Source organism: Triturus cristatus, chromosome 5_1 (genome assembly GCF_964204655.1).
Source record: "Triturus cristatus chromosome 5_1, aTriCri1.1, whole genome shotgun sequence".
Lineage (NCBI taxonomy): Eukaryota > Metazoa > Chordata > Amphibia > Caudata > Salamandridae > Triturus > Triturus cristatus.
In genome coordinates, this window is record NC_140587.1 from 472,501,201 (window position 1) to 472,522,763 (window position 21,563).

Consider the following 21,563-nt stretch of genomic DNA (forward strand, 5'->3'; position numbering starts at 1 on the left):
GCGTAATATAGACGCCCAGGTAACGAAACCCCTGCGAGGCAATCTGGATCGAGCAGCCCCGCGGGAGAACAGGAGCCTCCCCGGAAAGCACATAGATACAGGATTTAGCCCAGTTGATGACAAGACCTGAGTTACGGCCGAAGGAGCGCAGAACATCGACCAGGACAATCAGTGATTTACGCGGGGAGGCTAAGTACAACAGGATGTCGTCGGCGTAGAGGGACACGCGGTCCTCATACTCAGGGGTCCAACGGAGACCACGGATAGAAGGGTGCCACCGCAGCCACTCCGCCAGGGGTTCCAAGGCCAGTGCAAACAGGAGCGGCGACAGGGGGCAACCCTGTCGCGTGCCCCGTCCCAGCACGAATGGGGCCGAGACTCGACCATTCACCACCACCTGCGCCAATGGGTCAGAGTACAACAATTTGACCCAGCTGATGAATCCCGGGCCAAATCCAAATTTCGCCAACATCGCCCAGATGTACGGCCACTCGAGCGTGTCAAACGCCATGGTGGCGTCCAAGGACGCCAAGATGGCCGGCTCCCGCACGAATGGAACACGCGCGAGCACCCCGTGCAAGCGCCGCAAGTTAAGAGCCGTGTTGCGATGGGGAATGAAGCCGGACTGGTCTTGGTGGACCAGATCGCCCACCACGCCGACCAGCCGGTTGGCAAGCACCTTGGCGAGGATTTTAGGCTCCGCATTCAAGAGCGAGATCGGCCGATAGGATGTAACCCGGTCTCGCGGTCTCCCCTCCTTGTGGATAACCACGATGGTAGCTAGACGCTGGTCCGGCGGGAGGGAGCCCCGCGAGTGGGCCGCAAGGAACATCGCACGGAGGTGAGGTGCCAGTACATCCGGTCGCAGCTTATACAATTCGATAGGAAGGCCATTCGGGCCCATGGCCTTGCCCGAGGCGACCGAGCGTATGGCGAGGGCGATTTCATCCGAGGTGGGAGCGGCATCCAACGAATCCCTGTCCTCCACTGAAAGCGAGGGCAGCGCGATGTCCCGCAGCAGGGCATGGGAGTCCTCCTCCGAGCAGGGAGAGACCGGAGAATATACCTCGCGGAAATAATCCGCGAAGCAAGAAACAATGCCTTCCGGCTCAGTAATTCGTATACCATCCATCCTCTCAATCAGCGGGACCACACGACTAGCTCTCTCCTTCTTATCCAACCACGCAATCAGTTTGCCAGCCTTATCACCCACATCATACAGTCGCCCCTGTTGCTCTCTGCTAAGGCCCCTGGCCGCCTCCGTGACGAGGGCCCTATAGGCCGCCTGTTTAAGGTGTAGAACATGCAGCGCCGCGTCAGTCACCCCACTCCCCAGATCGCCCTCCAATTCAGTAATTTCGGCCTCCACCCGGGTCACCTCCTCCTGTGCGCGTCTGCGGGCATGGGAGATAAAGGAGAGGGCCTCCCCTCTGAGAACTGTTTTAAAGGCTTCCCACAGGGAGATAGCCGACGGAACGGACCCCACATTCTCCTCAAAATACCGTTGCAATGATTTAATCAGGTCAGCGCGAATAGTGGGGTCACGCAGGTACCAAGCATTGATTGGGGCTACCCTGCCCTCTCCCCTCGGGAAGACACCCAAGTGCAACAGGAGCGGGGAATGATCTGAGATACCCCGCGCCAGATGGCGCACCTCTCCCACCCTCCCAGCATAGGCCGCAGGGACAAGGACATAATCAAGCCGCGAGAGGCTACCATGGGCACCCGAATGGAAGGTGTACTGCAGCTGGGTGGGATGCTTTAAACGCCAGCAGTCCACCAATCCCAGTGTGTCCAAAAGGCCCGCTAACCACGCCTGTGCCCGGGGGAGGTCCCTAGGGGGATGACGATCCATAGTCCCAGAAGCCACCGCATTGAAGTCCCCCCCAACCACCAGAAGCCCCCCCGGGAGGTCAAGAAGGAGGCGTCCCAGATCTGCAAAGGTGGTGGACTGTAGCCCCGGTGGGACGTACACAGAGACAAAGACAACTACCCTGCCCTCCATCCTCCCCACCAAGACAGTGTAGCGTCCCCTCTCATCATGGCGCACCTCGTCTATTTCTAGCGGGAGCGAGGTCTTGATCATGATGCCCACCCCCCGCGAGCCTGATGTGAAGCCCGAGTGGGCCACCAAGCGAAAGCCACGGCGATTCATGGCACAAAAGGAGTTACCAATAAGGTGTGTCTCCTGCAGAAAGACCACATCAGGCGAAATCCGTTTCAAATACTGCAGGACCACACCCCGCTTGATCCTATCACCCAGTCCGTTAACAATCCAGGACAACAAAGTCAAATCCCTACCCCCCATCACATAACGAAGCCATCATTTGTCCCCCCCAGAGCATCTCAAAAACAACAATACAATAACGGGTTTGCCTTGCGGTAGAAACGAACCACACCCCACCCCAACCCACCCAACCCAACAGAACTCCCCCCACCCTGCACCCCTGCATGAGCCCAAACAGCCCCCCCAAAGTGCAGTGTGCCTGTCGCCCCATAGATAAGAAAACTAACTAGTCCCCCAGAGGAGGAGGGAGATCCCCCAAGAGACCCCACACGACCTCCACAGGAGGGGAACTTACCCTAACAGTCAATAATGACAACAACGCAGTCCAGAGCAAGGCCTACCATTAGTCCCTCAGTCCTGATCCGGCGGGCCCTCCCCACCAACCGCACCCCCCCCACCGCCCCGGTCCCGATCTCCAGGCAAAGTGTCTAGCCAGTCCCCGGCCACTTCGGGTCGATCAAAAAAGTGCGTGTGGCCATCCACCTCCACTCTCAGCTTGGCTGGAAAAAGCATCGCATATTTGAGATTCAGGTCCCTTAGGCGACGTTTAACACCGAGAAAGCTCAGTCTCTGCTTTTGGACTGCCGGAGTGAAGTCAGGATAGAAATTGATGTCCATATTGTCAAGTTTGACCGGCCCTTGTAGCCTGGAAGTCTGTAGGATAGCGTCTCTGTCCCGAAAATTGAAGATCCGGGCGATGAGAGGCCTCGGAGGGGCTCCAACCTTAGGCCTACCCCCGGGGACCCTGTGGGCACGCTCCACTGCAAAGAATTTACTCAGCCCCCGAGGCTGGAGATGGGTGAGAACCAGGTCCTCGACAAATAGATCCGCTGCCTCCGCCTCGCGTCCCTCCGGCACCCCGATAATGCGGACGTTGTTCCTCCGGGCCCGACCCTCGGAATCCTCCAGCCGACGATTCATCAGGGCGCTCGCCTGGCCAAGCCTGCGCACCTCCTGTTGGAGGGCCGCTACGTCCGTTGTGAGGCCCGTGGTAGAGTGGGCCAAAGAGTCGACCCGGTCGTTGGTTTTAGACAAATCAGCCCTCACGAGGCCCACGTCCACGAGGACCGAGTCAATCTTCTGCGCCAGAGTGTCGAAGCGCTGGTCCACCGAGGCCTTCATCTCGGCGATGGCACCCATGACGTCTCGGAGGGTCAGGTCCGTGGGCAGAGCGGAAGCATCAGTCGGGCCCGTAGGGGACTTACGCGGTGCCTCTGGGGATCCCTTCTGGAGGGTGTAGCGGTCCATACTGTTGGATTGCTGGGCCGCGCCACGGCGGGTCGATTTTATCTTAGCCCGATCGCCATCTTGTTTTGTGGACATAGTTTCAATCCCCAAGACGAGTCAATCTCCTCAAGAAACGGGGGGCCGACAATCCAGTTCAAGGGGTCCAGGGGGGAGCGACCACCGCTCCGCAGGACGGACCGCAGCTGGCGGACCGGCAGGGCACCCCAGCGAGACCACACCACCGCACACCGCCCCGCAACCCAACCTCGCCTGGCAGCAAGGAGGGCGCAAAAGCGAAAGTGAAAGTGCGGGGTACGCGAGTCACCCAGCCTTGCCCGCCGCTGTTGTTCACTTTGTGTCCGGATCGCCCCACAACTCCAGTACGGGGGGCCGGTGTGGAGAAGGCCGCAAACCTCAATCGATGCTCCTGACGGTGTCCGAGGTCCGATTTAAAAACGGAAAACGGGCGTCACCTCTGCTCGGGCTCACAAATACAGTTCCCTCATCTGGGACAGGATTCTGTCAGGATTTATGCAGGAGGTCGCGGAGGTCCTCGGGAGCCTCGCACCTACGCGGCCATCTAGGTTGCGCGCTAGGCTCCTCCTCCGTCGGCCCTCTTCTTCTTGATCACCCTTTCCATGTTCGAGCTGCACTGCAGCAGGTCACAGAGACTTCACTACTTTAACTGGTGAAAGTTCAAACATTTACTCCCAGCTCAATTCTGACATACCAGGGCCAAACCCAAAGCACTCCTTAATTGAACCTCCTGTCATAGTTTCAAAGACAACATTCAGTCTGCATTCAACTTGCACAGTGCCCTCGCATGCTTCCCACCTCAGTTCCTTCTTCTAAAACCCAGATCGACCCGCCATCGACTTACTCAAAATACTTATGCACAAAAGCTTTCAATGGCAGCAGAAAACTAGAAGCCCTAGAACCTGTGACATACAAATTGAGAGTTACTATTCCTACACTGATCACTTATACTGCTGCATCATACTAATATCTGATCCCTGCATGCAACCTCTATCAAACCAACCCATCTACTCTTCTGAAGTTATAACTTTATTTTACACAGCACTTCTACCTGCACTTCCACTGTTTCTAAGTGCTGTAAATCACAGCTGTACATTTTAACCACTTTATGGAACTCAGATTACTGACCTCAGAAGGATGGAAAGCTGAGTCTTACTTGCCCGGATTTCAAGTCATAGCCTTCAGATCACTGCATTTGTCAGCGCTGAACAATCAGTTCTCCGAGTCATCGCCTCTTTACCATTAATGTATCCTTCTCAATTGTACAAAGTCCAGTCCTGACTCACTGTCTACTTCTGCCTCATTGCTGCCTATATTTACGCCCTTTCTTTCTCTAAAACATTCCTATTTAGTCTTAAAAACCTTCTGACTGTCTCATCTTTTGTTTGCTGCTTAATGCACCTCTTTCTTCCCCATTCCCCCCCACAAAAACTATACTGCAGACAACAAAACCTTCCAGTGATATGTCTAACCCACACACCCCCTTATTCAATACCGTCTATATAAATCATACCTGCAAAGCTTCTAATCCTACGATTGCTAAAATAAACCTACCACTGACCACTCCTCACTCTCTGACAGCTATTATTATAGCTTCCCGTGTTCTCCAAAAGGTGATACAACTCTTCTCTCAGCACCCTTCACTCTGGTAGCTGAGTTTGTCATTAAATTGAGTTAGCAGTCATGCATGCTTTTCAGTTCATCACTTGCCTATCCTCTCTTTTTCTTAGTCGTGCCTGCACTGTTTGATACTGTTGATCACTCCCTGGGTATAACAAGTTTGCTAACCTCAGGGTGATGTAATATGCCCTTATCCTGCCTCTCATATCATTACTCTCGTCATTTGTTGTTCCTCACTCCCTGCTGCTAGTGATTTGAGCCCCTTAAGGCTCAGCCCTGAAACTTCCTGATTTACCTAGTATGCTGCTTGATTCGCTCCTATTAGCCACTGCAGTGCAAAATGCTCCACCTTCCTTTCTACACAGCCCATTTCCGATGAACAACCTTGTAAAGAGAAATATCAATGACTGTAACAGTAGTAATACAAGTCCACCTTTGTAGAAACAATGTCCATTGAACAAGAGCATAAATGCCACCACATCTACCACCTTCAACTATCACTCATTATAGTCAAGAACCTGACTGCTTCTCCATGGAGGACCGAGCCATCAACAAGCTTCTAATTTTGCTAAGAAAAGTATTCTATAACTCAGGTCTTCTATAGCTCACACAAATACTAACTAAATGCACAACCTCTCAGAACCTTGTACACCAAGTCTAACCCCTAATGCTACTCTAAAACCATTTTATCTTTCCAGATGTTGACCCTTCAGCCTGCTTAGATACTTCATTGAAGCACTTTGGTCTACTTACCGGAGGCCACACCTTCTCTCCCACAATTAAAGTCAGCTTTAAGGCTCACCTATTTTTAAATAAATTTTCTATTGCTGACTGAGCTCTCCCTTGATACCAAGTTCGCCAATCATATATTTGTCTTTGCATGTGTCCACCCACACTATTACAGGGTGCCTATTTGAGTGTGTTTCTACAAGAAGTGATGTTCAATAAATTACTTCTCCAGATTCAAAGGAGCTGGGCTCCCCAGCCAGCCACAAGGAACTGATCCAAAATGCTTCAAGTCATGGGGAGTCCAGCAGGCAGACGGCTCCAACCATTGCTGCAGAGTATCACCCTGCTCATGCTGTATTCTGGGAATAGGCACTTCCAGTTTGGAAGCTTTTAATTAGAGAGCAAGAGCAAACGGTTTTGTGAACTGCAGGGGCAGATTTATGAATATTTTTTTAATCAGGCCTAAGTTTCTGCTCTTCAGAAAGCAGTACAGTTGAACTTTACAAATCTCTGTATTAGAAATGGGGTTGATACTGCCAGACACCAGAACTGTTGGGATGCTTGTGACAGCCACTACCCCAAAGTTCTCTTGGCACTATTGGGTCCCCGTCAGCGGACAGTCTCCTGGTACAGAGCTGGCCCCCCTCCTGGTGCTCCCTTTGGGAACTATCCAGGCTCTGTGACTGAGTTTTGGGCATCCTGGGCCTCTGCCCACCCCCACCTCTCCTCCTACCATGAGAAGGGACATGGGACGCTGTAGCCATGCCATTACACAGGGACCTATTTGGGCTTTTGTGAACCTCCCCCATCTCCCTCGATTGAGTGAAATCGGCGCCACTCCCTTTAGGATCGCTCCCAAATGCATTTCCAGACCCTCTGGCACTCACCCAGAGACCTGACTCCTTTGTAAGCTCCCTGTGGTCAGAGAATGTACACTCAAACAGGTGTCAGCATAGCCCTGGAAAACAACAATGGAACATGTTCTCTCTGACAATCAGATTGAACAGCCCTTCAAAATTGTTTGCTATCCTACCCTTCACCCATCCCTCTAGTGCTTTTCAACAATTCTCTCAAAATTCCCTCAATGCTGGTGAGACAGTTTCTTACTGCCCCTGAGCCTCAACCTATACACTTCAGGGGTGAATCCATTCCTCCTTATCAACGTTTCTTTAATGGGGGGACCTCTGCCTGTTACTCCCTTCTTAGGGCCAGTAGGGCATCCCTCCCATCCTCAGGAATATAACTTCCCAGGCCCGCCCCCAATCCTCCTCAGGGATCCTGCACACTATCAGAGCTTCCTCATATTCCTGCAACCACTGACATATGTCACCCCCCTCCTTAAATCTAGGCACTAAGTCTGTGGGTATGTGGGTGGTGTTCCTAACACTATATTCACAATTGCTGCCACCACTGGACCCGACCACCAGTGCTGGTGAGTCAAGAACTCTCAAACTACTTTCATGGGCTAATCTTTTCCTCAAGAGCTAGTTTCTCTCTGGCAAAGACCCTTTCTGCCTCTGCCATCCTCTCCTGAACTAAAATCTTTCAACCACAGACTGTCTCTCCAACACAGCCAGCTGCACCAGTTGCATCCTCAGGTCCCTCTCCTCCCGTCTATCTATGAGCTACTTAGTGGACAGGGAATTAAAGGTGACACTGCTCCCTGGCACCCAGCATGGGCCTCCCTATCTCCGGGGCCCCCAGTCTTCTACTGGTGTCCCTGCTTGGTCATTTTCCCCCCTCCTGCTCAGTCTCCATAGGGCCACTACCCTTTGGGGGTTCAGATTCTCAACCTTTTTGGAGGTTCCACGGCTTAGAATACCAAAGGGGTCCTCTTATTCCTAGAGTCTTACCCAGAACTATCACCCTCCTTGAACTCTTCCAAAAACGACTTCCCATCTGGTTCTCTGTTTGGGACTCACTCCGTCCTACCACCAAGATCCATTGGCTCTGACGTCCAACCGAAGGGAAGGTGCCACACTGTAAGGCTCAGTGGGGAGACCGCGCTGGGTCCACCGCGCACCAAGTAAAACCCCAGCAGCCTTGCTCAGTCCAGGAATAACTGCTCTGGAGCTTCTCAGACCACTGCTAAAGACCGCAACGGGAAAACCTCCCAAAGGACTAAAAGGGACAGACTCCCAAGTCACAAAGAACTACCACCAGCTACGGCCGCCCTCACTTTGCTGTGTAATGTCGGTGCTCCATCAAAGACGCGGAAGCCCACAATACCTGCCGGATGTGCCCTCAGGAATCAGCTGGGCCCGGGCGGTGACAAGACTGCTGCTTTGCGGACTCTGAGTAAACCCAGAGGTCCACCCGCCCCCAGCTAGGAGATGGGCAAATCAGTGCAGTGGGGCAGAAACTTGGGCGTGCTCACTGTGGAGCGACCTCTCTGTCGAGTAGCGAACATGCCTGGGTGAAGTTCCCTTCTTCTTGAGAGATCCCAGCTTCCCGGGGCAACTGCGCTTGACACGTGCTGCTTGCTGTCACAAGGGGAAGTGAGAGAAAGGAAGCACTCACCACGCACTTCTCTTTGGGGCAACAAACAATTCCCAATGAAGAACTATCCATGCTGGAATTGCAGGTGACTGTGGAGGCCAGACTCAGAGTCCCATGGCCAGTTCTGGGCAGTCACACAATTGGGGGGCACAAAAGCAGACAGGCAGTCAGTAGGCCAGCACACTGGTTTTATCAGCAAAGTGGAAGTCTCTCTAGTAGCCAAGCAGGTCAGCACAACAAAACAACGTCCAAGTGGTGGTTTTAATGGCTGCACAGCAATCCTCTGGTGCAGTATGTAGATACAGCAGCGTCTGGTTACAAGTCCCACACAGTGTCTAAAAACATGGGGTCACAGCCCCTGCACTTGTACTCAAAATGTCTTTGATCTGGTGGAACTTCAAAAGAAACTTTAGAAGTTCACAACACCCCCTTTATACTCAGCCCAGGCTCCAGACATACAGCAGGGGGTAAATCAGCCCTTTGTGTGAGGTCAGGACACAGCCTATACAAATGTAAGTGTGCCCCGCCTCCCTCTCTCCCAACCCAGGAAGACCATTTAGTATGTAGATGGATGCTACCCTATTACACCCAACCCTCCCTATTTGACGTCTGTCTGTAAAATATGCACAACGTGTAGCTGTCAACCATGCCTAGATGTGGATTGGAGTCAGGCTGCATAAGGTCATAAGCACAGAGAAATGCCTTCTTTTTAAAAGTGGCATTTCTGCAATAGTAGTGAAAAATCCACCCAAAACAATAAGCAGGATTTATCACTACTATTCCAAACATACCAAACATAGCAACAAAACTCTTTTCAGATCAGGAATTACCACTCAAACATATACAAGAGAATTCTCAATGCGATTCTATGTGAGGAGTAGGCCTACAGTAGTGAGAAAAAAAAGGAGGTGGTTGTCGATACCAGGACATGCCACACAATAAAGCCACATGTCTTTCATTCTACAAATACAGCGCTATGCCCATATGGCCACATAGGGCCTACATTAGGAGTGACCTATATGTAGTAAGAGAGAAGTTTCAGGTTTGGTAAGTAACTTTAAATGCCAACTCAGTGTGGCAGTAAACTGGACATGCAGGCCCTGCAGGAGCAGGCATGAGACAGGTTTGAAAGGCTATTTCTGTGGGTGGCGCAAGCAACGCTGCAGACCCACTAGTAGCATATAATTTACAGGTGCTGGGTATATGAAATACCACTATACAAAGGACTTACAAGTAAATTACATATGCTAAACAAGTGTAAACCAATCATACCATGTTTAAAGGAGAGAGCACATGCACATTAGCAGTGATTACTAGTGCTAAAGTGCCCAGAGTCAACAAAAGGAGGATCAGAAAAATACAGGAGGAAGGCAAAATGTTTGAGGATAGCCCTGCTAAAAGGGCCAGGTCGAACACTTTGTTTCAATAATGAAGCTGCCTTGAATCCTGTCAGGTCTTTCCTTAAAGGCATGCCATTTGCACAAACCAAATGGTATTTTCCTACAAAGCAAGAGGTCTAAATGCTTACTGGGTTCGAAATGGAAATACAAAAAAAGAAACATGGGATTAAACAGACACAACATCGATCTCCCACATAAATGAGCTAAAAGCCATGTGAGTGTTAGGTTATTGATGCATATTCTAACAAGCAGTGCCTTCTCGTCCATCTTGCTGTCCCAGTTCATGCATGATGAAGTATGTCTGGATATGCAGACTTTATGAATCTTACCCAAAAATTAATACAAGGCATCCCTAGGCTTCTCACAACCAGGTACGACCTCTGTGCAGCTACCCCGACACATATAACCAGTACTGTTAAAGTGCACGCTCATCCCTTGGGACATCTTGGCAGTGAATAATAGCTATGTGAGGTTATCCACATTAATGGTACTAATGTTATCGGCCTCAGAAGAATGAAAGGTTAAGTAAAACTGCCTGGATCTGAATCTGTGACCATGAAGTCAAACATAAGTTCCTGGAGTGGATGCATTAGTCCGCTGACCCACCAGACCTGGCCTACCTCTTCCTGTATGACATAAACCAGGATTCTATCCTTACCAATGTCTGAATAGTCAGCTTTTCTTTGAGTATTCAGTGGTTTTCTCTTACATATGGCTGGAAAGGAACCTACGACTGTGTTGAGGAAGACCAGGACTCAGAGTAATGAAGATAACCAGTAAGTAATTAAGACGTTAATTAGACTCGTGCTGTTTTTGAGTTTGCGGTTTTACTATTCTCCTATTACCTGCATATTCACACGAATCCATTGACACAAGCTTCAGTTCAAAGCGCTAAGATATTTAACTGCTTTTAAAATGCACACCAGCTAGTAACTCACCCAGACGTTCTTTGAGGGTCTTTTCAACTGGTAATCAGTTGACAAAAAAAGTAATGTTACTTTGTGACACCATTTCATGAAAGAACGTAGTAGTGTTTTTCTAACACCACTTCTACATGTGTTTTTCTGCAGGGAGTCAAAATGTGTGGGAAAGAATTTAATAAAGCTTTTGAGCTATATGACCAGGTATGTGCATTTGGAATTGCTTCAGTCTTATAGAATTCTTGTTTCTTAGTTGTAATGTAACCCTTTTAAACGTACGAATTATTTGTTAATGTGAACTGGCAGGAATGTGACTGCATGGGTAGCAATCCAAAAGGTGACATCTCATAAAGTTCAGCAAAATATTAGTTACCAAAGAGAATGTCAGCTGTACTTAATAACTTCACGAGGGCCTCGATTTTGTCCCACGTTCCCAGTGACCCTTTCATTTGTATAGACTAGGTTAAAAAAAGTTATCCATCCCATCATAATTATGAGATCCACAGAAATACTGCAGATATGCTGTGTTTCACCAAGAGAGTTGACTACTTACAGCAGGCAAGATCTCCAGGCGAAACTGGGGGAAAATTAGCAACTACCAGGAGAATTGGATACAGAATTATTAATTCTCTCTTGTAATTCCTAGTTTCTCAGTAGACCTTCGGGGTCTCACATGAAGTCATCATAAACCTCGACCCTCACTGAATTTTGTAGTTCTCTTTGTATTGATTAATTTGAGGGACAGAGTTAATGCACCGGGGCACTCGAGGACTGTTTCCATAAAACTGATTCAGCCCTCCTAGCTAATGAGGATCCCACTTTAAACCTTCTGGCTTTTGCGCCATAGATAAGGAAATGTCTAGATATTGGTTTTCCCTGACATTCTTTAATCCCCAGAGAAATTTCAATCAATCAAGGGTTTGTACAGTGCTGCTACTCACCCGTGAGGGTCTCAAGGCACTGGGGAGAGGTGGGGAGTAGATCCGTCTAAGTGCTGGAATAATTCAAAGAGCCATGTCTTGAGGTCCTTCCTAAACTGGGTAGCATGGGAGATCGTCTGAGGTGGAGGGGTAGGGTATCCAGGTATTGGCAGCAAGGAAGGAGACAGACTTTCCTCCAGTTCTGGTCTTGGGGATCCATGGGGCAGTGGCCAGGGCGAGCTGAGCGGAGATGTCTTTTTGGGTGCGTGGGAGAAGAGGTGGCTGGTCAGGTTTGCTGGTCCAGCATTGTGGAGGGCCTTGTAAGCATGGGTAAGGAGTTTGAAGGTTATTCTTCTGTCTGCCAGGAGCCAGTAGAGTTGCGGTAGTGTTGAGTGATGTGGCTGTGCCGGGGGAGGTCGAGGACCAGTCTGGCTGCAGCAGTCTGTACATTCTGGAGCTTGCAGAGGTTTTTCTGGGTAACACCAGCATAGAGTGTGTTGCCAAAGTCAAGTCTGCTGCTGATGAGCATGTGAGTGGCGGTCTTTCTGCATTTGGTGGGGATCCATCTGAGGGTCTTTCGCAGCAGGTGGAGGGTATTGAAACAGGCCGAGGCTACTGAGTTGATCTGGGGGTCCATAGTGAGCTATGCGTCTAGTATGATGCAGAGGTTTTGTGTGTGGTCCATCATGGTGAGGGGAGTTCCTAGCGAAGAAGGCCACCAGGTATCATTCCATGCAGAGGGGCAGGATCCCAGGATGAGGAATTCTGTCTTATCTGAGTTGAGCTTAAGGCAACTGTTCTTCATGCAGGTGGCGACGGCTTTCATCCCTTCTTGGAAGTTGTGCCTGGTGACGTTGGGCTCGTTGGTGAGGGAGAGGATCAGCTGTGTGTCATCAGCGTAGGAGACGATGTTGAATCAGTGGTACCTGACTATGTTGGCGAGGGGGCATGTAGACGTTGAAGAGGGTGTGACTGAGAGAGGAGCCCTTGGGCACTCAGCAGTTGATCTCTGTTGGTTCCAAGAGGTATGGCGGAAGTCTGCCCAATTGTGTTCTGCCCGTGAGGAAGGATCAGATTCAGTCGAGGGCCTTTTCGTGGATGCCGGCATTGTGAAGTCCAGTGTTTAGAGTGCAGTGGGATACGGCGTTGATTGCTGCTGAGAGGTCCAGGAGGATGAGGGCCGCGGTTTCGCCCTGGTTGAGGATGGAGCGGAGGACGTCAGTGGTGGCGAGGAGGGCAGTCTCTGTGCTGTGATTGCTTCGGAAACTGGATTGGGAGATGTCCAAGATGTAGTTTATTTTGATTAAGTTGGCATGTTAGTTGTTAACAGCTTTTTTGATGACTTTGGCTGGGAAGGGGAGCAGGGAGATGGGCCTGTCGGGTCCACAGAGGGTTTCTTCAGGAGTGGGTTGATTTCAGCATGTTTCCAGTCGTCGTGGAAGGAGGCAGTCTTGAGAGATCAGTTGATGGTTCGGTGTAGCTCGGGTACAATGGCGGGGGAAGCTCTGTGGAAGATGTGGTGCGGGCAGGCGTCCAATGGTGCTCCAGAGTTGATGTTTTTCATGTCATTAGGGTGTCGTCCGTGGTGAGTGGGGTCCAGCTGACCAGGGTCTATCAGGGGCGTCGGTTGAGGAGGTTGCTGGTGCGTTGGGGAGGTCCTCGTTGTCGATGTTGTCATAGATCCTCTTGATCTTGTGGTGGAAGTAGGTGCTGAGTCTGTTGCAGAGGTCTTGGGAGGGTGGGACGTATGTGGTTTTGTTGTTGGGTTTGGCGAATTCCTTGATGATGGTGAAGAGTTCTTTGCTTTTGTGTGCGTTGGTTTTGATTCTGACTTGAAGGGTGATGTTTAGGAGTTGCAACAGTAATAACGGCCATATCATCAAGAGGCATTTGTTGCCAGAGGACATATGCAGTTATGACCAAAAAAATATGTCTCTGCTGATTGGTACCCAACATTTCTGAACCTGTTGAAAATACCATAGATTCTGTGAATGATGACAATGGACCAGCCATTTCCACAATATTTTCTGATTAGACTGTACATCATGGCCTGTGTAATTTTAATCTTGGGCTGCGAAGGAAAGTCCATAGATGGTTGTCTGTCTTCAAAAGTACTTCTGTCAAGTAGCCCCATAAGTGACATGAGCAGGAAATTGCCTCCCACCCCACAACATCAAACCCCATTTCTAAACGTGGCAGTATGTTCCTCTGACATCTCCATAGTTGGTGGTATCCGAAATTGCAAGAAAGGAAACAGAATGTGGGCATAAGAGAAGTGGAGGATGGCAGCGGAGCTGTGGGCGCAGATAAGCCGAGGATTTCAATTTTAAAAGACTTTAGGAGAAGCAAGCAAAAAGCTTAGAGCTGAATAATAGGTCACTCGTCAAAAATCTGAATGGGCACCACCAGCTGTGAAAAAGAAGGGGTGGAAAAGAAAATCTGCCATTAATCACATACAAACAGGAGTGGGAGCCAAGACTGGCTCGCAGTGCTATGCTCAGGACACGTATCCTACATCAAAGGTCTTGTTCTAAAGTACCTGATTTGACAATTCCTGCACATCATCCTTCGTCACAGAAGTATTATAGCTTCTATACTTGAAAGTTTTCTGATTTTGATCCATACACATTCATTTTATATTAAATAGAACCTCACTGCGGCCCTCATTTAGAAGTCAGCACTTCGCCAAGTGGGGATACCTCACTGTGATAATGTTACTGCAGTTCTGAGGTATAGTTTTGCCGCTGGATAGAGGCAATCTGCACACAAATGTGGAATAACGTGCATGTTTTACTGCATTTGTGTACACACAATTAAGAACAACATTTTGCTGGTACTTGGAGTCGGGCATGGACTTCGGATTCTGTAATGCGGTATCACCACATTTAAGAGAAACATTGCACACAAAGGGGCTTCGTGTTTACTTCTGCCTCATTAAACGTGAGGAGACACAGTGTTGATGTGACAGTAAGTAGAGAAAATAGGGCACATCACACACCCGACACACTCCCCTGTGTCTCCTCAGCATGGGGGGCAGGTAAAGGTTCTCTGATGGAGAAGTGCCAATGATTTTATTGATAAATTCCATATGAGCTTTACAACGGGACAAGTCAGAAACTTAGCAGAAATACATGTGAGCAGTAAAAGACATACAGCTCCAAGCAGCCTTCTTCAAAGCTCCCCTCTCTCTCTCTCTCCCCCCGTTGCTCAGGACGGCAATGGATACATTGATGAAAACGAGCTGGACGCCCTGCTGAAAGATCTGTGCGAGAAGAACAAAAAGGTAATGCGTGAGGGTATTTTTGGAGCGGCAATTTGCAGCCTAAATGAGATTTAAAACATCTAACCCTTTTACACAAGGAGCTAAAGATAGAGCAGCCGGCGCTAATTCCTGAAGTGCTCTAAGACGTCTTAGCAGGAGTTATGTGGATGTAAATCTCTAATTGCATTAATTGGCGACATAACACCAGGGATGCGCTGCACGACTGAGACAATGGCACAGAATAATTAAAAAAATGGCAAATATGTACGAATGGTGATAGATTTGTAATTTTAGGGGGCTTTTACTGTTAGCTGGCTTCCTTTATATATGGCAAAGTACACATTGACTTGTATAATTTAAATGGATTATCAAGAATGATCTGTTCTTTAAATAGGATTTAGACAGCAACAGCATCCCTACATACAAGAAGAGCATCATGGCCCTGTCCGACGGAGGGAAGCTCTACAGGACAGAGCTGGCCCTGGTCCTCTGCGCCGACGAAGACTAGGGACGCGCACTCAAGTCCGCCAACAGAGGACTCAACCGTAGCTTCACATCAACTGTGCACTATGAGGAGTGGGCTGTGCTTTCTTTTTATATCTGTACATTTGATTGCAAATAGAGATACGTAGCCAGGGTGTGCGGAAAATTCTTTTTGGTTTGTTTCTATACTGTTTGTAATGTACAGTTTTTGTAACAATAAGGAGAAAACAAAAGAATGTCTGCACATAGGCCACTCTGTATATTCAATAAAGAAACTTTACTTTTTTTGCTTTCTTAAACACAATAGCGACATTGTTCATCTCGTACATGTCACTTGAGCTGCACCATTCCCAGGTATGGCCTCCCAGGGCTGTTTTTGAAATGGTCCAGATAAGCAAGGAGTTCACAGCCACCCTGTACCCTAGAGTTCACTAGTGGAACCTGAACGCAGCACTGTGAGTTAGTCTTCCTATTGATCAACATGTTAACTATGTTTTTGGTATTTACTTTACATAATTAGGTACCTTCACACTGGTGCATTTACAGAGCTGTGCACCCCATGGTTTTACATAATCCTAGAGTGGCTCCAGCTACAAAGGGTGGGACACTCCTTAAGATACCCCTGAGAGGAATGGTGAAATCCATAGGTTTAAATCTCGAGCCTTGCTTCCCAAGGGAGTGGCTGCACGCGGGTCTCTTCTAGCTTCCAGTTTGCAGACCACTGAAGCATCTCCCCCCCCCTCAGTGTCAAATACTGGCAGGCGGGACACAGATTCCCTCGGTATCACTGATGAGAGCCACTCTGCCTGGGGTGGGGCCAGCCCTTTGGAGAGTGCATTCCGAGTCTCACCTCAGTCCTTTTCTCCACACTCGCAGGTGTTTCTTGCATTAGGTACGTGGATCCCTGTTTTTTGGATGTGTTACATATTGTCACTACTGTAAGAAGTAAACATCTGTTTCAGCTTTAGAAAACAACAATACATGGCATTAATCAGCTGCCTGGTGTCTGCATCCAGTGTGATATCTGCTACCACTGAGGACTTCACCTTTCTGGCATCTACATATGATGTGATGAGTGCCTTTTGCCAGTATTGTTTCCAGAGTTACACAGACGCCTAAGCTCATTCTGTGACTGGTCAGGTGGGCAAGTTACACTAATGAGGTGGCTACCTTTCAGCACCCTGTATACATGCATCGTGATAACCGCTCTAACAGAGTACGTCAACTCTATACAGCCCATGACTTTCCCATGTTACTGCTGTATTCTCACCATCCGCTATGTAGCCAGCAGGTCTGCAGTCTAGTTTATATTCTTCCGATATTTAATTGTGATGAAAGCAATAAACATGTTATCCAAAAAACAGTCTCGTAAATGTGTAAATGTGCGTGTTTGTGCTGTAACACAATCGAAACTGCATGCTGCGTCTGCATTCTTACAGCAGAAAAAAGCCTTTCATGATGAGGAACAGGAGACAAGGGGCCGGATCAAGTAAAGCGAGCTTTGAAAGAGCTGCTCTAAGGCAGGGTCTCTGGCAGAGGCTTGGGCTGACTGGTGTCTTAAGAGAAGAGACAGGCAGTGGTATGGAGAAAACCTAGAGAGTGGTAAATGGATGTTTCTCATTGAGACTTTGAAGGAAAATATTATGCTTTTAACACAAAGCATATTACCATACAAATGTAAATGTAAATGTATGGTTTTTTTATATAGCGCCGATCACCACTACGGGTATCTCAGCGCTGTATTCATACCGCTGAAGGAACCCTTCCTGGCTTTCCATGTGAGGTGTCCACTCCTGGGCACCCCCATGGTGAAGGCCAGGCATCCCAGCGCTGTTGGGGCCGTTGTGGAGATTAAGCAAGCTATTGCCCAGAGTTGCAGCGTGGGACCCATGATTAGAATAGGCACTGACGCGAGAATATCTGGTCACACATAGACATAGCTGATCACAACACCACACCACAATCACAGTATAAAACAGTAACAGCACCAGGCAATACTGTGACACAAAAGCTCAATTGTGTAAAAAAAAAAAACAGAACTTCACCAAAACTACAAAATGGTACACAATAGGACAAAGCAACAACACACCTCCATGACAGAGTAGCTTAACCTAAAACATAACAACATAGTGCAACACAAAAACACCACAACAATACAAAACAATATCACTGCAACAAATGTAAGCATCAGAACAGTGAGACAATAGAAGAAAGTAAACCAACAAATAAACCATGGAAAAACAATAGCTCACATTTACAGCAGCATAACAATGTGCCACAAAGAAACACAACACACCAACAAAACAGAACAAATGCAGAACTACAGCACAGCACAGTGCTATTGAGTTTTATTTTCATGTTGCCCCTATGTTGGCACTTTTGTTCTTTTGTGTCGGTGAATTGTGTTGTATACTTGTTGCTGTGTTATTGTTACATTATCATTTTGGCGCTGTGTTGCATCGTAGTACTGTTATTGTTGTTTTGTGTTGTAATAAGGTACGTGTTATTATGGTGTTGCTGTACCTCAGCTGCAATCTGTCTGCTTACATTTGCACAAATATTTCTTGTCCTACATTACCACCTCCACAAATTTGCTATTGTGATGCTGTATTTCATTTTTTTTGCTCTAACCTCAGCTTTACATACAGCCAAGGATTTAATAACGCCGGCCAAAATGTTTAGCCATGTGGCCTGAAGAATTTAAAAAATGATTATGGCGAAGCATGTGCGTGTGTGACCTTGAATTATATAGAATGAAACACTACTTCCATACGTTTCTGGATCTTATAAAGAATATTGGTTTCAGGTGTTGCTTTTCTTCATGGTAACAGAACTGCCAAGTGTACTGGCAATATCCAGTGTATGCACAGGAGCATGTCAAAACACCTTCGTAAGTACTCCCCAAAGTGCCTTCAGCTGGATTGCATGTATAGCTGCTACATTAATAGGAACAAAACCAATATGTTCGCTTTTCTTTTTTCTGTAGTATGGAAAACTTGGGACCTGGACTTAGTTACATGAACTAATATGCATGCACACTGAAGAAAGGACATGATTCAAAGGGCTCATGCTATATCCCACGACTGATGGGAAATGTCCTCAACGGAAATGAGTCGGCAAATGCAGCAGCTCATGATCTGGAAACATTTTAAATCCAAACAGTGAAAGATGATGCAATATCAAACCTAACAAGAGCTGGATGTATTGATAACTCACCCTCAAAAGGTTTTTAGGTCTCGGCTGCGAAGGCTGCGCTTGCGCAGTCTAGCTCCGAGATTTAATGACTTGGAGAAGAGGGGCTTGAACCCGCCCCTCTTCTCCTCTGTTCTCCATTGGCTGGCCTCTTGAATGCTGGCCAGCCATTGGAGAAGAGGTCTGTCATTCAGATTAGGCCCCGTCCTTTTCGGATCGGGGAGCGTGTTTTTTGCAAGAAGTCTCAAGGAGGAGTTAACAGCAAAACACGCCCCCGAATCCGAAAACGACGCTGCCTTTCTCCGAGGCATTTCTGTTTTGCCTCGGAGAAAGGCGGTGGTGTCTTCCGGTGCCCTCGGCTTGTTACAGAAGAGATAGGAGACCCCGACATGAAGGAGCTGTTTGGTGCAGTCTGAGTCCTCGTGTAGTCCGTTTCTAAGGCCTTGGCTTGGGGAGTGTGCGTAGTTTTGGGGGCTTGGCTGTAGGCCTGTCCAGTCTTGGGGGGGGGGGAAGGGGCACAAGCAAGGTACAGAGTGTCAACTGTTAGAGCCGGTAGTAGGCAATGAAGGATGTGCTTATATTCATTAGATGGACTGAATAGAAAAAGCGGCTGCGTCTTCCCTGCAGTATAATGTAGTTGGAGCCCAGGCGTGTTGTTGGTGGTGTCCTAGAAGCAGAACCGTACGAGATTAACTTCACACAGCTTCCACCAGGAATGGCAGGGTGCAACTCATTTCCTCCTTCTGCCACAAACTTTTCCCTCTTAGGGGGTCTTACTTCCCCGCTCTCCTAGGGGTCTGTTTAACTTCCTCGGGTGACTGAGAATATTTCCTGGGTTGCCTCGCGTCACTCCCTTCCACCGGGAGTCTGACATTTCTCAAGTGTCTCCGCTCCCATGGGTCTTGACACCGCCGACGGGTTTGGGGGGGGGGGTGATTTGCACCCCTGGCTCCCAAGATTCTGGTCACTCTGCCGCAGGGCCCGATTGCGACACCCCAGGGGGCCCTGGACGCCCCTGATGCGAGCTGTGTGCTGGCACTCTGGCCTCCCCATAACCCATTGTATACCCGGTGGGGGCACTCACTGCCTGCGGCGAGGGCGCCGGCTCTGGCGGACCTGGGTTCGGCTTTAGTCTCGGAGACGGGTGTCGTTAATGACGTGCAGTTTAACAGACGCTCATGCAGCCTCGTGGCGCCTCTTTGGTCTTTAATTTTCCCCTCGGGCCCTCCTTTCTGCTGCAGGCCCTCGGCAATGCTTGATAGCGAGAGACTCCCTCAAGAGAGAGGGGTGTCACGAGAGTGAGACCTCGCCCCCTCACCTAGAAGTGAACGTGAGAGAACCGCTGTGCAGACTGTTAATATGGCAGCCCAGAGCCGGTTATTGGTACGGTGGGTTCAGCGTGTGTAAGTGACCTTTACCCTTGCTTACAGCAGTGCTGTACCGGGATCGCCACGAGCCATAACGCACGCGAGGGGAGTGTCCACTCCCACGTCACTTGGTTTGGTAGTAATAAAATGGTTATGTTTGGGGTGCAGTGGGCCCCAGTGCCACTGTACCTGCTGCACCATCGATAGCTTCGCCTCTGTCCACTACAAACCTCTTTACAACTGTGGAATTGAAATTTCAGCCGGGCCTGCAGCTGCGGTCACTTCTAGGCCGTGGTTTCATGTTTCGCCGGCCCCCTGACTTCTCTTGCAGAAATGGCGCTGGATTCACTGCCTGCACCGGCTTCCCTTGCAGTGAATCCCTTCAGGAATCGACCCCGGTCTCGCTGCCTGCTCCGGTTTCCCCTGCCCCACTGTGGAATGCGGCCGGGCTCGGACGCCGGGCTCTCAGCTGGCTCTGGCCATTAACGGGTGGATTCCAGGAATACCTGTGGCACTTCTCACCTGCTGCTTCCGCCCTCCTGGGGTGGGGGGTGGCTTGTTCAGGGGTTTCATTTGTACAAGGCAGGTCTCGGGATGCTGTGGGCAGTGGAGTGACAAGCAGAGTCCATAAAAGCGGCCTAATTACTAAATGAGGTAGCTGAATAAAGTGCCCCATGTTTGCAGATAGTAACTGGTTTGAACTTGTAAAGACAGTGATGAAGTGTTTTGCAAGGTATGGAAGGCCGCATGCATATGTGCTTGCTGCAGGCTGTTTGTTGAAATATCAGGTAAATCAACAGTAACAAGCATTTACAATGCAACGGTCTCGGCATTGTTAAAGTTAGAGCTATTGGCATTGCTCATGACAATGCTGTTTCTTTAAATGTTTTAAAAACAAAAACATAAACAAAAATAATGTCATGAGCAATGCCAATAGCTCTAACTTTACCAATGCCGAGACCATTGCATTGTAAATGCTTGTTTCTAATTCAAAAGAATGACTTCTGTTGGAGTGCACTGAACCCGAGTGTTATCTATCACAATTACAGCCGCTTTGTGTGGTTACGTACGTTAGTGAAGGTGTAAAGAAATGCTTTACTTGTGGAATGAGCAACAAAGTGATGGCAGGAATACTTGAATTACTCAGACACTGGTGATCGCTCAGGGCCACATTCCAGACAATTATTTTTTTGTCAATTATGTCACACTAGAAGACCAGATTAAACAAAACCATTTAAAATAGGGTCCAAGGGATATATATATTTTTAAAGACCCACACCTGATTTTATCCCCAGCACCAACTGAATGTATAACACATGAAACACAGGGGGTCTAACAGCCAAATTTGAGAGGCTACACTGTCGATACTGAGTCAACAAGATCTCAAAATATCTTTATCGCACACACATAACGTATTAATAAAGATAAAGAAGGAAAAAAGGCTAACACTACATGCATAGAGGAGACCGGTACATCATCGATTATTCGTAAAATGGCTGATTAATCCACAACAGATTGTAAAGGGTTTCCATCAAATTAGACTCAATGATCAATGCTCTAATTAATCTCATACACTTGCAATTGTTCAGGCCCATGTTTCTTCTGTAGCAGGATCATATTT

At 48.6% G+C, this 21,563-nt stretch overlaps 1 protein-coding gene across 1 annotated transcript in view; it reads left to right on the forward strand.

The window, feature by feature from the left end:
• Nucleotides 1-16,738, forward strand: part of CALB1 (calbindin 1) — a 191,518-nt gene extending 174,780 nt beyond the window's left edge. Inside the window, exons 9-11 of the mRNA XM_085605305.1 lie at nucleotides 10,869-10,922; nucleotides 14,850-14,921; nucleotides 15,295-16,738. Of these exons, the coding sequence (XP_085461431.1) occupies nucleotides 10,869-10,922; nucleotides 14,850-14,921; nucleotides 15,295-15,408 (240 nt within the window). The 3' untranslated portion in view covers nucleotides 15,409-16,738. The remainder of the gene's footprint in view (nucleotides 1-10,868; nucleotides 10,923-14,849; nucleotides 14,922-15,294) is intronic.
• The last annotated feature ends 4,825 nt before the right edge of the window (nucleotides 16,739-21,563 follow it).